Genomic DNA, 15,940 nt, shown 5'->3' on the forward strand with positions numbered 1-15,940 from the left:
CCCCTATGTGCAGAGATTCACCATTCATTATTCTGCCACTTCCAGACCCCCCCCTATGTGCAGAGATTCACCATTCATTAATCTGCCACTTCCAGACCCCCCCCCTATGTTCAGAGATTCACCATTCATTATTCTGCCACTTCCAGACCCCCCCCCTATGTGCAGAGATTCACCATTCATTATTCTGCCACTTCCAGACCCCCCCCCCCTATGTGCAGAGATTCACCATTCATTAATCTGCCACTTCCAGACCCCCCCCCTATGTGCAGAGATTCACCATTCATTATTCTGCCACTTCCAGACCCCCCCCCCTATGTGCAGAGATTCACCATTCATTAATCTGCCACTTCCTGACCCCCCCCCCCCTATGTGCAGAGATTCACCATTCATTATTCTGCCACTTCCAGACCCCCCCCCTATGTTCAGAGATTCACCATTCATTAATCTGCCACTTCCAGACCCCCCCCCTATGTTCAGAGATTCACCATTCATTATTCTGCCACTTCCAGACCCCCCCCCCTATGTGCAGAGATTCACCATTCATTATTCTGCCACTTCCAGACCCCCCCCCCCATGTGCAGAGATTCACCATTCATTATTCTGCCACTTCCAGACCCCCCCCCTATGTGCAGAGATTCACCATTCATTATTCTGCCACTTCCAGACCCCCCCCCCCAAATGTGCAGAGATTCACCATTCATTATTCTGCCACTTCCAGACCCCCCCCCCTATGTGCAGAGATTCACCATTCATTATTCTGCCACTTCCAGACCCCCCCCCCTATGTTCAGAGATTCACCATTCATTATTCTGCCACTTCCAGACCCCCCCCCCCATGTGCAGAGATTCACCATTCATTATTCTGCCACTTCCAGACCCCCCCCTATGTGCAGAGATTCACCATTCATTATTCTGCCACTTCCAGACCCCCCCCCCCAAATGTGCAGAGATTCACCATTCATTATTCTGCCACTTCCAGACCCCCCCCTATGTGCAGAGATTCACCATTCATTAATCTGCCACTTCCAGACCCCCCCCCCCATGTGCAGAGATTCACCATTCATTATTCTGCCACTTCCAGACCCCCCCCCCCTATGTGCAGAGATTCACCATTCATTATTCTGCCACTTCCAGACCCCCCCCCCCTATGTGCAGAGATTCACCATTCATTATTCTGCCACTTCCAGACCCCCCCCCCCTATGTGCAGAGATTCACCATTCATTATTCTGCCACTTCCAGACCCCCCCCCCTATGTGCAGAGATTCACCATTCATTATTCTGCCACTTCCAGACCCCCCCCCCATGTGCAGAGATTCACCATTCATTATTCTGCCACTTCCTGACCCCCCCCTATGTGCAGAGATTCACCATTCATTATTCTGCCACTTCCAGACCCCCCCCCCCTATGTGCAGAGATTCACCATTCATTATTCTGCCACTTCCAGACCCCCCCCCCCATGTGCAGAGATTCACCATTCATTATTCTGCCACTTCCAGACCCCCCCCCCTGTGTGCAGAGATTCACCATTCATTATTCTGCCACTTCCAGACCCCCCCCCCTATGTGCAGAGATTCACCATTCATTAATCTGCCACTTCCTGACCCCCCCCCCCCTATGTGCAGAGATTCACCATTCATTATTCTGCCACTTCCAGACCCCCCCCCCCAAATGTGCAGAGATTCACCATTCATTATTCTGCCACTTCCAGACCCCCCCCCCTATGTGCAGAGATTCACCATTCATTATTCTGCCACTTCCAGACCCCCCCCCCTATGTTCAGAGATTCACCATTCATTATTCTGCCACTTCCAGACCCCCCCCCCATGTGCAGAGATTCACCATTCATTATTCTGCCACTTCCAGACCCCCCCCTATGTGCAGAGATTCACCATTCATTATTCTGCCACTTCCAGACCCCCCCCCCCAAATGTGCAGAGATTCACCATTCATTATTCTGCCACTTCCAGACCCCCCCCTATGTGCAGAGATTCACCATTCATTAATCTGCCACTTCCAGACCCCCCCCCCCCATGTGCAGAGATTCACCATTCATTATTCTGCCACTTCCAGACCCCCCCCCCCCTATGTGCAGAGATTCACCATTCATTATTCTGCCACTTCCAGACCCCCCCCCCTATGTGCAGAGATTCACCATTCATTATTCTGCCACTTCCAGACCCCCCCCCCCCTATGTGCAGAGATTCACCATTCATTATTCTGCCACTTCCAGACCCCCCCCCCTATGTGCAGAGATTCACCATTCATTATTCTGCCACTTCCAGACCCCCCCCCCATGTGCAGAGATTCACCATTCATTATTCTGCCACTTCCTGACCCCCCCCCTATGTGCAGAGATTCACCATTCATTATTCTGCCACTTCCTGACCCCCCCCCTATGTGCAGAGATTCACCATTCATTATTCTGCCACTTCCAGACCCCCCCCCCCTATGTGCAGAGATTCACCATTCATTATTCTGCCACTTCCAGACCCCCCCCCCCCATGTGCAGAGATTCACCATTCATTATTCTGCCACTTCCAGACCCCCCCCCTGTGTGCAGAGATTCACCATTCATTATTCTGCCACTTCCAGACCCCCCCCTATGTGCAGAGATTCACCATTCATTATTCTGCCACTTCCAGACCCCCCCCCATGTGCAGAGATTCACCATTCATTAATCTGCCACTTCCTGACCCCCCCCCCCTATGTGCAGAGATTCACCATTCATTATTCTGCCACTTCCAGACCCCCCCCCCTATGTGCAGAGATTCACCATTCATTAATCTGCCACTTCCTGACCCCCCCTCCCCCTATGTGCAGAGATTCACCATTCATTATTCTGCCACTTCCAGACCCCCCCCCCTATGTTCAGAGATTCACCATTCATTAATCTGCCACTTCCAGACCCCCCCCCCTATGTTCAGAGATTCACCATTCATTATTCTGCCACTTCCAGACCCCCCCCCCTATGTGCAGAGATTCACCATTCATTAATCTGCCACTTCCAGACCCCCCCCCCTATGTGCAGAGATTCACCATTCATTAATCTGCAACTTCCAGACCCCCCCCCCTATGTGCAGAGATTCACCATTCATTAATCTGCCACTTCCAGACCCCCTCCCCATGTGCAGAGATTCACCATTCATTATTCTGCCACTTCCAGACCCCCCCCCCTATGTGCAGAGATTCACCATTCATTATTCTGCCACTTCCAGACCCCCCACCCTATGTGCAGAGATTCACCATTCATTATTCTGCCACTTCCTGACCCCCCCCCTATGTGCAGAGATTCACCATTCATTATTCTGCCACTTCCTGACCCCCCCCCCTATGTGCAGAGATTCACCATTCATTATTCTGCCACTTCCAGACCCCCCCCTATGTGCAGAGATTCACCATTCATTAATCTGCCACTTCCAGACCCCCCCCCCTATGTTCAGAGATTCACCATTCATTATTCTGCCACTTCCAGACCCCCCCCCTATGTGCAGAGATTCACCATTCATTAATCTGCCACTTCCAGACCCCCCCCCTATGTGCAGAGATTCACCATTCATTAATCTGCAACTTCCAGACCCCCCCCCCTATGTGCAGAGATTCACCATTCATTAATCTGCCACTTCCAGACCCCCTCCCCATGTGCAGAGATTCACCATTCATTATTCTGCCACTTCCAGACCCCCCACCCTATGTGCAGAGATTCACCATTCATTAATCTGCCACTTCCAGACCCCCCCCCCCATGTGCAGAGATTCACCATTCATTATTCTGCCACTTCCAGACCCCCCCCCCCTATGTGCAGAGATTCACCATTCATTATTCTGCCACTTCCAGACCCCCCCCCTATGTGCAGAGATTCACCATTCATTATTCTGCCACTTCCTGACCCCCCCCTATGTGCAGAGATTCACCATTCATTATTCTGCCACTTCCAGACCCCCCACCCTATGTGCAGAGATTCACCATTCATTATTCTGCCACTTCCTGACCCCCCCCCTATGTGCAGAGATTCACCATTCATTATTCTGCCACTTCCTGACCCCCCCCCCCTATGTGCAGAGATTCACCATTCATTATTCTGCCACTTCCAGACCCCCCCCCTATGTGCAGAGATTCACCATTCATTATTCTGCCACTTCCAGACCCCCCCCCCTATGTGCAGAGATTCACCATTCATTATTCTGCCACTTCCAGACCCCCCCCCCCATGTGCAGAGATTCACCATTCATTAATCTGCAACTTCCAGACCCCCCCCCCCTATGTGCAGAGATTCACCATTCATTAATCTGCCACTTCCAGACCCCCCCCCCATGTGCAGAGATTCACCATTCATTATTCTGCCACTTCCAGACCCCCCCCCCCTATGTGCAGAGATTCACCATTCATTATTCTGCCACTTCCAGACCCCCCCCCTATGTGCAGAGATTCACCATTCATTATTCTGCCACTTCCTGACCCCCCCCTATGTGCAGAGATTCACCATTCATTATTCTGCCACTTCCTGACCCCCCCCTATGTGCAGAGATTCACCATTCATTATTCTGCCACTTCCAGACCCCCCCCCCTATGTGCAGAGATTCACCATTCATTAATCTGCCACTTCCAGACCCCCCCCCTATGTGCAGAGATTCACCATTCATTATTCTGCCACTTCCAGACCCCCCCCCCATGTGCAGAGATTCACCATTCATTATTCTGCCACTTCCAGACCCCCCCCCTATGTGCAGAGATTCACCATTCATTAATCTGCCACTTCCTGACCCCCCCCCCTATGTGCAGAGATTCACCATTCATTATTCTGCCACTTCCAGACCCCCCCCCCCTATGTGCAGAGATTCACCATTCATTAATCTGCCACTTCCTGACCCCCCCCCCCTATGTGCAGAGATTCACCATTCATTATTCTGCCACTTCCAGACCCCCCCCTATGTTCAGAGATTCACCATTCATTAATCTGCCACTTCCAGACCCCCCCCCCCTATGTGCAGAGATTCACCATTCATTAATCTGCCACTTCCAGACCCCCCCCCCCCTATGTTCAGAGATTCACCATTCATTAATCTGCCACTTCCAGACCCCCCCCCCTATGTGCAGAGATTCACCATTCATTATTCTGCCACTTCCAGACCCCCCCCTATGTTCAGAGATTCACCATTCATTATTCTGCCACTTCCAGACCCCCCCCCCCCTATGTGCAGAGATTCACCATTCATTATTCTGCCACTTCCAGACCCCCCCCCCCTATGTGCAGAGATTCACCATTCATTATTCTGCCACTTCCAGACCCCCCCCTATGTTCAGAGATTCACCATTCATTAATCTGCCACTTCCAGACCCCCCCCCCTATGTTCAGAGATTCACCATTAATTAATCTGCCACTTCCAGACCCCCCCCCTATGTGCAGAGATTCACCATTCATTAATCTGCCACTTCCAGACCCCCCCCCCCTGTGTGCAGAGATTCACCATTCATTATTCTGCCACTTCCAGACCCCCCCCTATGTGCAGAGATTCACCATTCATTATTCTGCCACTTCCAGACCCCCCCCCATGTGCAGAGATTCACCATTCATTAATCTGCCACTTCCTGACCCCCCCCCCCCCTATGTGCAGAGATTCACCATTCATTATTCTGCCACTTCCAGACCCCCCCCCCTATGTGCAGAGATTCACCATTCATTAATCTGCCACTTCCTGACCCCCCCTCCCCCTATGTGCAGAGATTCACCATTCATTATTCTGCCACTTCCAGACCCCCCCCCCTATGTTCAGAGATTCACCATTCATTAATCTGCCACTTCCAGACCCCCCCCCCTATGTTCAGAGATTCACCATTCATTATTCTGCCACTTCCAGACCCCCCCCTATGTGCAGAGATTCACCATTCATTAATCTGCCACTTCCAGACCCCCCCCCCTATGTGCAGAGATTCACCATTCATTAATCTGCAACTTCCAGACCCCCCCCCCTATGTGCAGAGATTCACCATTCATTAATCTGCCACTTCCAGACCCCCTCCCCATGTGCAGAGATTCACCATTCATTATTCTGCCACTTCCAGACCCCCCCCCCTATGTGCAGAGATTCACCATTCATTATTCTGCCACTTCCAGACCCCCCACCCTATGTGCAGAGATTCACCATTCATTATTCTGCCACTTCCTGACCCCCCCCCTATGTGCAGAGATTCACCATTCATTATTCTGCCACTTCCTGACCCCCCCCCCTATGTGCAGAGATTCACCATTCATTATTCTGCCACTTCCAGACCCCCCCCCTATGTGCAGAGATTCACCATTCATTAATCTGCCACTTCCAGACCCCCCCCCCTATGTTCAGAGATTCACCATTCATTATTCTGCCACTTCCAGACCCCCCCCCTATGTGCAGAGATTCACCATTCATTAATCTGCCACTTCCAGACCCCCCCCCCTATGTGCAGAGATTCACCATTCATTAATCTGCAACTTCCAGACCCCCCCCCCTATGTGCAGAGATTCACCATTCATTAATCTGCCACTTCCAGACCCCCTCCCCATGTGCAGAGATTCACCATTCATTATTCTGCCACTTCCAGACCCCCCACCCTATGTGCAGAGATTCACCATTCATTAATCTGCCACTTCCAGACCCCCCCCCCATGTGCAGAGATTCACCATTCATTATTCTGCCACTTCCAGACCCCCCCCCCCCCTATGTGCAGAGATTCACCATTCATTATTCTGCCACTTCCAGACCCCCCCCCTATGTGCAGAGATTCACCATTCATTATTCTGCCACTTCCTGACCCCCCCCCTATGTGCAGAGATTCACCATTCATTATTCTGCCACTTCCAGACCCCCCACCCTATGTGCAGAGATTCACCATTCATTATTCTGCCACTTCCTGACCCCCCCCCTATGTGCAGAGATTCACCATTCATTATTCTGCCACTTCCTGACCCCCCCCCCCTATGTGCAGAGATTCACCATTCATTATTCTGCCACTTCCAGACCCCCCCCCTATGTGCAGAGATTCACCATTCATTATTCTGCCACTTCCAGACCCCCCCCCCCCTATGTGCAGAGATTCACCATTCATTATTCTGCCACTTCCAGACCCCCCCCCCCCATGTGCAGAGATTCACCATTCATTAATCTGCAACTTCCAGACCCCCCCCCTATGTGCAGAGATTCACCATTCATTAATCTGCCACTTCCAGACCCCCCCCCCATGTGCAGAGATTCACCATTCATTATTCTGCCACTTCCAGACCCCCCCCCCTATGTGCAGAGATTCACCATTCATTATTCTGCCACTTCCAGACCCCCCCCCTATGTGCAGAGATTCACCATTCATTATTCTGCCACTTCCTGACCCCCCCCTATGTGCAGAGATTCACCATTCATTATTCTGCCACTTCCTGACCCCCCCCTATGTGCAGAGATTCACCATTCATTATTCTGCCACTTCCAGACCCCCCCCCCTATGTGCAGAGATTCACCATTCATTAATCTGCCACTTCCAGACCCCCCCCCTATGTGCAGAGATTCACCATTCATTATTCTGCCACTTCCAGACCCCCCCCCCATGTGCAGAGATTCACCATTCATTATTCTGCCACTTCCAGACCCCCCCCCTATGTGCAGAGATTCACCATTCATTAATCTGCCACTTCCTGACCCCCCCCCCTATGTGCAGAGATTCACCATTCATTATTCTGCCACTTCCAGACCCCCCCCCCTATGTGCAGAGATTCACCATTCATTAATCTGCCACTTCCTGACCCCCCCCCCCTATGTGCAGAGATTCACCATTCATTATTCTGCCACTTCCAGACCCCCCCCTATGTTCAGAGATTCACCATTCATTAATCTGCCACTTCCAGACCCCCCCCCTATGTGCAGAGATTCACCATTCATTAATCTGCCACTTCCAGACCCCCCCCCCCCCTATGTTCAGAGATTCACCATTCATTAATCTGCCACTTCCAGACCCCCCCCCCTATGTGCAGAGATTCACCATTCATTATTCTGCCACTTCCAGACCCCCCCCTATGTTCAGAGATTCACCATTCATTATTCTGCCACTTCCAGACCCCCCCCCCCCTATGTGCAGAGATTCACCATTCATTATTCTGCCACTTCCAGACCCCCCCCCCCCCTATGTGCAGAGATTCACCATTCATTATTCTGCCACTTCCAGACCCCCCCCTATGTTCAGAGATTCACCATTCATTAATCTGCCACTTCCAGACCCCCCCCCCTATGTTCAGAGATTCACCATTAATTAATCTGCCACTTCCAGACCCCCCCCCTATGTGCAGAGATTCACCATTCATTAATCTGCCACTTCCAGACCCCCCCCCTATGTTCAGAGATTCACCATTCATTATTCTGCCACTTCCAGACCCCCCCCCCCATGTGCAGAGATTCACCATTCATTAATCTGCCACTTCCAGACCCCCCCCTATGTGCAGAGATTCACCATTCATTATTCTGCCACTTCCAGACCCCCCCCCCCTATGTGCAGAGATTCACCATTCATTATTCTGCCACTTCCAGACCCCCCCCCCTATGTGCAGAGATTCACCATTCATTATTCTGCCACTTCCTGACCCCCCCCCCCTATGTGCAGAGATTCACCATTCATTAATCTGCCACTTCCAGACCCCCCCTCCCCCTATGTGCAGAGATTCACCATTCATTATTCTGCCACTTCCAGACCCCCCCCTATGTTCAGAGATTCACCATTCATTAATCTGCCACTTCCAGACCCCCCCTATGTTCAGAGATTCACCATTCATTAATCTGCCACTTCCAGACCCCCCCCCCTATGTTCAGAGATTCACCATTAATTAATCTGCCACTTCCAGATCCCCCCCTATGTGCAGAGATTCACCATTCATTAATCTGCCACTTCCAGACCCCCCCCCCTATGTTCAGAGATTCACCATTAATTAATCTGCCACTTCCAGACCCCCCCCCTATGTGCAGAGATTCACCATTCATTAATCTGCCACTTCCAGACCCCCCCCTATGTTCAGAGATTCACCATTCATTAATCTGCCACTTCCAGACCCCCCCCCCTATGCTCAGAGATTCACCATTCATTATTCTGCCACTTCCAGACCCCCCCCCTATGTGCAGAGATTCACCATTCATTAATCTGCCACTTCCAGACCCCCCCCCCCTATGTGCAGAGATTCACCATTCATTATTCTGCCACTTCCAGACCCCCCCCCTATGTGCAGAGATTCACCATTCATTAATCTGCCACTTCCTGACCCCCCCCCCCTATGTGCAGAGATTCACCATTCATTATTCTGCCACTTCCAGACCCCCCCCCTATGTTCAGAGATTCACCATTCATTAATCTGCCACTTCCAGACCCCCCCCCCTATGTTCAGAGATTCACCATTCATTATTCTGCCACTTCCAGACCCCCCCCCCCCTATGTGCAGAGATTCACCATTCATTATTCTGCCACTTCCAGACCCCCCCCCCTATGTGCAGAGATTCACCATTCATTATTCTGCCACTTCCAGACCCCCCCCCCCTATGTTCAGAGATTCACCATTCATTATTCTGCCACTTCCAGACCCCCCCCCCCATGTGCAGAGATTCACCATTCATTAATCTGCCACTTCCAGACCCCCCCCCCTATGTTCAGAGATTCACCATTCATTAATCTGCCACTTCCAGACCCCCCCCTATGTGCAGAGATTCACCATTCATTAATCTGCCACTTCCAGACCCCCCCCCCCTATGTGCAGAGATTCACCATTCATTATTCTGCCACTTCCAGACCCCCCCCTATGTTCAGAGATTCACCATTCATTATTCTGCCACTTCCAGACCCCCCCTCCCCCTATGTGCAGAGATTCACCATTCATTATTCTGCCACTTCCAGACCCCCCCCCCCCTATGTGCAGAGATTCACCATTCATTATTCTGCCACTTCCAGACCCCCCCCTATGTTCAGAGATTCACCATTCATTAATCTGCCACTTCCAGACCCCCCCCCCTATGTTCAGAGATTCACCATTAATTAATCTGCCACTTCCAGACCCCCCCCCCTATGTGCAGAGATTCACCATTCATTAATCTGCCACTTCCAGACCCCCCCCCTATGTTCAGAGATTCACCATTCATTAATCTGCCACTTCCAGACCCCCCCCCCTATGCTCAGAGATTCACCATTCATTATTCTGCCACTTCCAGACCCCCCCCCCCCATGTGCAGAGATTCACCATTCATTAATCTGCCACTTCCAGACCCCCCCCCTATGTGCAGAGATTCACCATTCATTATTCTGCCACTTCCAGACCCCCCCCCCCTATGTGCAGAGATTCACCATTCATTATTCTGCCACTTCCAGACCCCCCCCCCCTATGTGCAGAGATTCACCATTCATTATTCTGCCACTTCCTGACCCCCCCCTATGTGCAGAGATTCACCATTCATTATTCTGCCACTTCCTGACCCCCCCCCCTATGTGCAGAGATTCACCATTCATTATTCTGCCACTTCCAGACCCCCCCTCCCCCTATGTGCAGAGATTCACCATTCATTATTCTGCCACTTCCAGACCCCCCCCCCTATGTGCAGAGATTCACCATTCATTATTCTGCCACTTCCAGACCCCCCCTATGTTCAGAGATTCACCATTAATTAATCTGCCACTTCCAGACCCCCCCCTATGTGCAGAGATTCACCATTCATTAATCTGCCACTTCCAGACCCCCCCTATGTTCAGAGATTCACCATTAATTAATCTGCCACTTCCAGACCCCCCCCCCCTATGTGCAGAGATTCACCATTCATTAATCTGCCACTTCCAGACCCCCCCCTATGTTCAGAGATTCACCATTCATTAATCTGCCACTTCCAGACCCCCCCCCCTATGCTCAGAGATTCACCATTCATTATTCTGCCACTTCCAGACCCCCCCCCCTGTGCAGAGATTCACCATTCATTAATCTGCCACTTCCAGACCCCCCCCCCCCTATGTGCAGAGATTCACCATTCATTATTCTGCACATTAACCACTTCCAGACTCCCCCACCCCCCCCCCCCCATCAACCACTTCCAGATCCCCCCCCCCCCATTAACCACTTCCAGACCCCCCCCCCCATTAACCAATTCCAGACCCCCCCCCCCATTAACCACTTCCAGACCCCCCCCATTAACCACTTCCAGACCCCCCCCCCCATTAACCACTTCCAGACCCCCCCCATTAACCACTTCCAGACCCCCCCCCCTATTAACCACTTCCAGACCCCCCCCCCATTAACCACTTCCAGACCCCCCCCCCCCCATTAACCACTTCCAGACCCCCCCCATTAACCACTTCCAGACTCCCCCCCCCATTAACCACTTCCAGACCCCCCCCCCCCATTAACCACTTCCAGACCACCCCCCCATTAACCACTTCCAGACCCCCCCCATTAACCACTTCCAGACCCCCCCCCCCATTAACCACTTCCAGACCCCCCCCCATTAAACATTTCCAGACCCCCCCCCCATCAACCACTCCCAGACTCCCCCCCCCCCCCCCATTAACCACTCCCAGACTCCCCCACCCCCCCCCCCCCCATTAACCACTTCCAGATACCCCCCCCAAACCCCTGCCTTTTCTGTCAATTTTTGTTCACACAATAATCAGTATTTTTTTTGCAAGAAAATGGACTTGGAACCCCCAAACATATATTTTTTTATAATTATATTTATAAATATTTATGCAAAAATAAAGTTAGTAACTGCGCTAGTGGAACAGAAAAATACAGCAGCAGCTTGAAGAGTGACCACACCCAGGGAAATAATAGAAATTAAAGTCCATAAAAAGTCCAACAAATTGTATTGATAATAAGAATCGGTGACGTTCAATCCATGGAGATCTTCTTACCAAATAGGTGAACAAATAAACCAAGGCCTTGGCAACTCGATGGAAGAAAAGCCAGGTAAGGCTCCAATAATAATCGTTGGGTCATAAATAATATAAAACTGAACTATTCACTATTAGGAGCACCAACCTCTTCCCTTCAATCACTGGATATTGTCACATTGGTGTCATTTAAGCTATTGAATGTATCCATTGTTGTTGGGTTTTACGCTTTTGCGCTTTTTCTTTTTTTATATTTTATGACCCAACGATTATTATTGGAGCCTTACCTGGCTTTTCTTCCATCGAGTTGCCAAGGCCTTGGTTTATTTGTTCACCTATTTGGTAAGAATATCTCCATGGATTGAACGTCACCGATTCTTATTATCAATACAATTTGTTGGACTTTTTATGGACTTTAATTTCATCCAATTGAATGTTTAGCGCGACTTAATTTATATTATTTATTTATATACACACACATTTTTTTTTTAAAGTAGAGACCCCGGAGAATAAAATTGTCGGGTTTTATAATTGTTTTGTAAAATGTGAAAGATGATGTTACATCGAGTAAATGGATATCCAAAATGTCACGCTTTAAAATTGCGCACACTTGTGGAATGGCGCCAAACTTCAGTACTAGTTCAGTGTAGGCGGCACTTTAATATTTAGTTACAGAGGAGGTCTGGGGCTAGAATCATTTCTCACTCTAACGATCGCGGCGATACCTTACATGTTATTTCAACATTGTTTACATATGTGGGAGTGACCTACGTACGCGTTCGCTTCTGTGTGCGAGCACGAGGGGGCGGGGCGCTTGCTTTATTTTTTTTCATTATTTTATTTTTTTTTGTACACTTTCCCTTTAAAAATTTCTTGATCACTTTAAAGCCCCTTTCACACGATTGGACCGATCGGGTCCGCCTGTCCGTTTTTCACACAGAACCGATCGGTCCACTAATTTTACTCTATGGGGAGGGGGATGTCAGAGGAGATGTGTCCGATCCAAAAAGATCCGCTGAAAACAGATGGATGGCAATATGTGCGGTCCGATTTCATCCGATTTCCATAGAGGAGAGCGGGGCTCAGTGAGCGGAGGAGAGCGGGGCTCAGTGAGCCGAGGAGAGCGGGGCTCAGTGAGCCGAGGAGAGCGGGGCTCAGTGAGCCGAGGAGAGCGGGGCTCAGTGAGCCGAGGAGAGCGGGGCTCAGTGAGCCGAGGAGAGCGGGGCTCAGTGAGCCGAGGAGAGCGGGGCTCAGTGAGCCGAGGAGAGCGGGGCTCAGTGAGCCGAGGAGAGCGGGGCTCAGTGAGCCGAGGAGAGCGGGGCTCAGTGAGCCGAGGAGAGCGGGGCTCAGTGAGCCGAGGAGAGCGGGGCTCAGTGAGCCGAGGAGAGCGGGGCTCAGTGAGCCGAGGAGAGCGGGGCTCAGTGAGCCGAGGAGAGCGGGGCTCAGTGAGCCGAGGAGAGCGGGGCTCAGTCAGCCGAGGAGAGCGGGGCTCAGTCAGCCGAGGAGAGCGGGGCTCAGTCAGCCGAGGAGAGCGGGGCTCAGTCAGCCGAGGAGAGCGGGGCTCAGTCAGCCGAGGAGAGCGGGGCTCAGTCAGCCGAGGAGAGCGGGGCTCAGTCAGCCGAGGAGAGCGGGGCTCAGTCAGCCGAGGAGAGCGGGGCTCAGTCAGCCGAGGAGAGCGGGGCTCAGTCAGCCGAGGAGAGCGGGGCTCAGTCAGCCGAGGAGAGCGGGGCTCAGTCAGCCGAGGAGAGCGGGGCTCAGTCGGCCGAGGAGAGCGGGGCTCAGTCGGCGGAGGAGAGCGGGGCTCAGTGGGCGGAGGAGAGCGGGACTCAGTGGGCGGAGGAGAGCGGGACTCAGTGGGCGGAGGAGAGCGGGACTCAGTGGGCGGAGGAGAGCGGGACTCAGTGGGCGGAGGAGAGCGGGACTCAGTGGGCGGAGGAGAGCGGGACTCAGTGGGCGGAGGAGAGCGGGACTCAGTGGGCGGAGGAGAGCGGGACTCAGTGGGCGGAGGAGAGCGGGACTCAGTGGGCGGAGGAGAGCGGGACTCAGTGGGCGGAGGAGAGCGGGACTCAGTGGGCGGAGGAGAGCGGGACTCAGTGGGCGGAGGAGAGCGGGACTCAGTGGGCGGAGGAGAGTGGGGCTCAGTGGGCGGAGGAGAGCGGGGCTCAGTGGGCGGAGGAGAGCGGGGCTCAGTCAGCAGAGGAAAGAGGGGCTCAGTGAGCGGAGGAGAGCGGGACTCAGTGAGCGGAGGAGAGCGGGACTCAGTGAGCGGAGGAGAGCGGGGCTCAGTGAGCGGAGAACGGAGCGGTCATCTGTCTGCTTAGCGGGGAACGGAGGGATCACCGCTGTGTAAGTCCGTCATAACTGATCCTCCCCGTGTGAGAGGAGCCTCAGTCCTATCACAGGGGAGCAAATGACAGGCTGGGCTCACAGGAAATGGGCAGAGTGCTGTGAAGGAATGAAGGAAGTGGGAAGAGGATTAAAGGAAGTGGGAGAAGGAATAAAGGAAGTGGGAGGAGGAATAAAGGAAGTGGGAGGAGGAATAAAGGAAGTGGGAGAAGGAATAAAGGAAGTGGGAGGAGGAATAAAGGAAGTGGGAGGAGGAATAAAGGAAGTGGGAGAAGGAATAAAGGAAGTGGGAGGAGGAAATAAAGGAAGTGGGAGGAGGAATAAAGGAAGTGGGAGAAGGAATAAAGGAAGTGGGAGGAGGAATAAAGGAAGTGGGAGGAGGAATAAAGGAAGTGGGAGGAGGAATAAAGGAAGTGGGAAGAGACAGCTGAGGACAGCAATGGAGTACTGAGAGAGTAAGAACAGCCTGCCACCATATATATATATATATATTTGCAGTGGGTGGGGCTTATGTACATTTTTTTTTTTTTTTATCCTGGTGTTCCACCTCGGTTCTTACCGGTCTCAGCGGTGCTCTTCCGGTTCAGCACCTTCAGGATGTCTCTTGTGATCTTCTTGATGACATGGCGAGCGTCGTCTCTTTGCCGGCCCACCCCAAACAGAACGACCAACCGCTGGTTACATTCGTGGCTGCACGATTCTTCCTGGAATGCGGAGCAGATGAATAAGAAGGTAGAAGTGGAGCAGCAAAAAAATGAAAATAAATGTAAAAAAAAAAAAAAAAAGGAGGAGCTTTATGCATTCACATGTACGTCCCGCCATTTTTTTTTAGTTTTTGAATGGAGTGGGGACAGATTAGAATGGAGGGGGGACAGATTAGAATGGAGCGGGGACAGATTAGAATGGAGCGGGGACAGATTAGAATGGAGCGGGGACAGATTAGAATGGAGCGGGGACAGATTAGAATGGAGCGGGGACAGATTAGAATGGAGCGGGGACAGATTAGAATGGAGCGGGGACAGATTAGAATGGAGCGGGGACAGATTAGAATGGAGCGGGGACAGATTAGAATGGAGCGGGGACAGATTAGAATGGAGCAGGGACAGATTAGAATGGAGAGGGGACAGATTAGAATGGAGTGGGGACAGATTAGAATGGAGTGGGGACAGATTAGAATGGAGTGGGGACAGATTAGAATGGAGCGGGGACAGATTAGAATGGAGCGGGGACAGATTAGAATGGAGTGGGGACAGATTAGAATGGAGCAGGGACAGATTAGAATGGAGAGGGGACAGATTAGAATGGAGTGGGGACAGATTAGAATGGAGTGGGGACAGATTAGAATGGAGCGGGGACAGGTTAGAATGGAGTGGGGACAGATTAGAATGGAGTGGGGACAGATTAGAATGGAGCAGGGACAGATTAGAATGGAGTGGGGACAGATTAGAATGGAGTGGGGACAGATTAGAATGGAGTGGGGACAGATTAGAATGGAGTAGGGACAGATTAGAATGGAGTGGGGACAGATTAGAATGGAGTAGGGACAGATTAGAATGGAGTGGGGACAGATTAGAATGGAGCGGGGACAGATTAGAATGGAGTGGGGACAGATTAGAATGGAGTAGGGACAGATTAGAATGGAGTAGGGACAGATTAGAATGGAGTGGGGACAGATTAGAATGGAGTGGGGACAGATTAGAATGGAGCGGGGACAGATTAGAATGGAGC

General features: G+C 51.7%; 1 protein-coding gene across 11 annotated transcripts in view; it reads right to left on the reverse strand.

The window, feature by feature from the left end:
• MED12 (mediator complex subunit 12) overlaps nt 1-15,940 on the reverse strand; it is a 132,284-nt gene that overhangs the window by 64,381 nt on the left and 51,963 nt on the right. For all 11 annotated transcript variants that reach the window (XM_082263177.1, XM_082263183.1, XM_082263182.1 and 8 more), the window contains exon 16: nt 14,772-14,916. In XM_082263177.1, coding sequence (XP_082119303.1) covers nt 14,772-14,916 — 145 coding nt within the window. The remainder of the gene's footprint in view (nt 1-14,771; nt 14,917-15,940) is intronic.

Source organism: Pelophylax lessonae, assembly GCF_965119305.1.
Source record: "Pelophylax lessonae genome assembly, chromosome: 7".
Taxonomy (NCBI): Eukaryota; Metazoa; Chordata; class Amphibia; order Anura; family Ranidae; genus Pelophylax; species Pelophylax lessonae.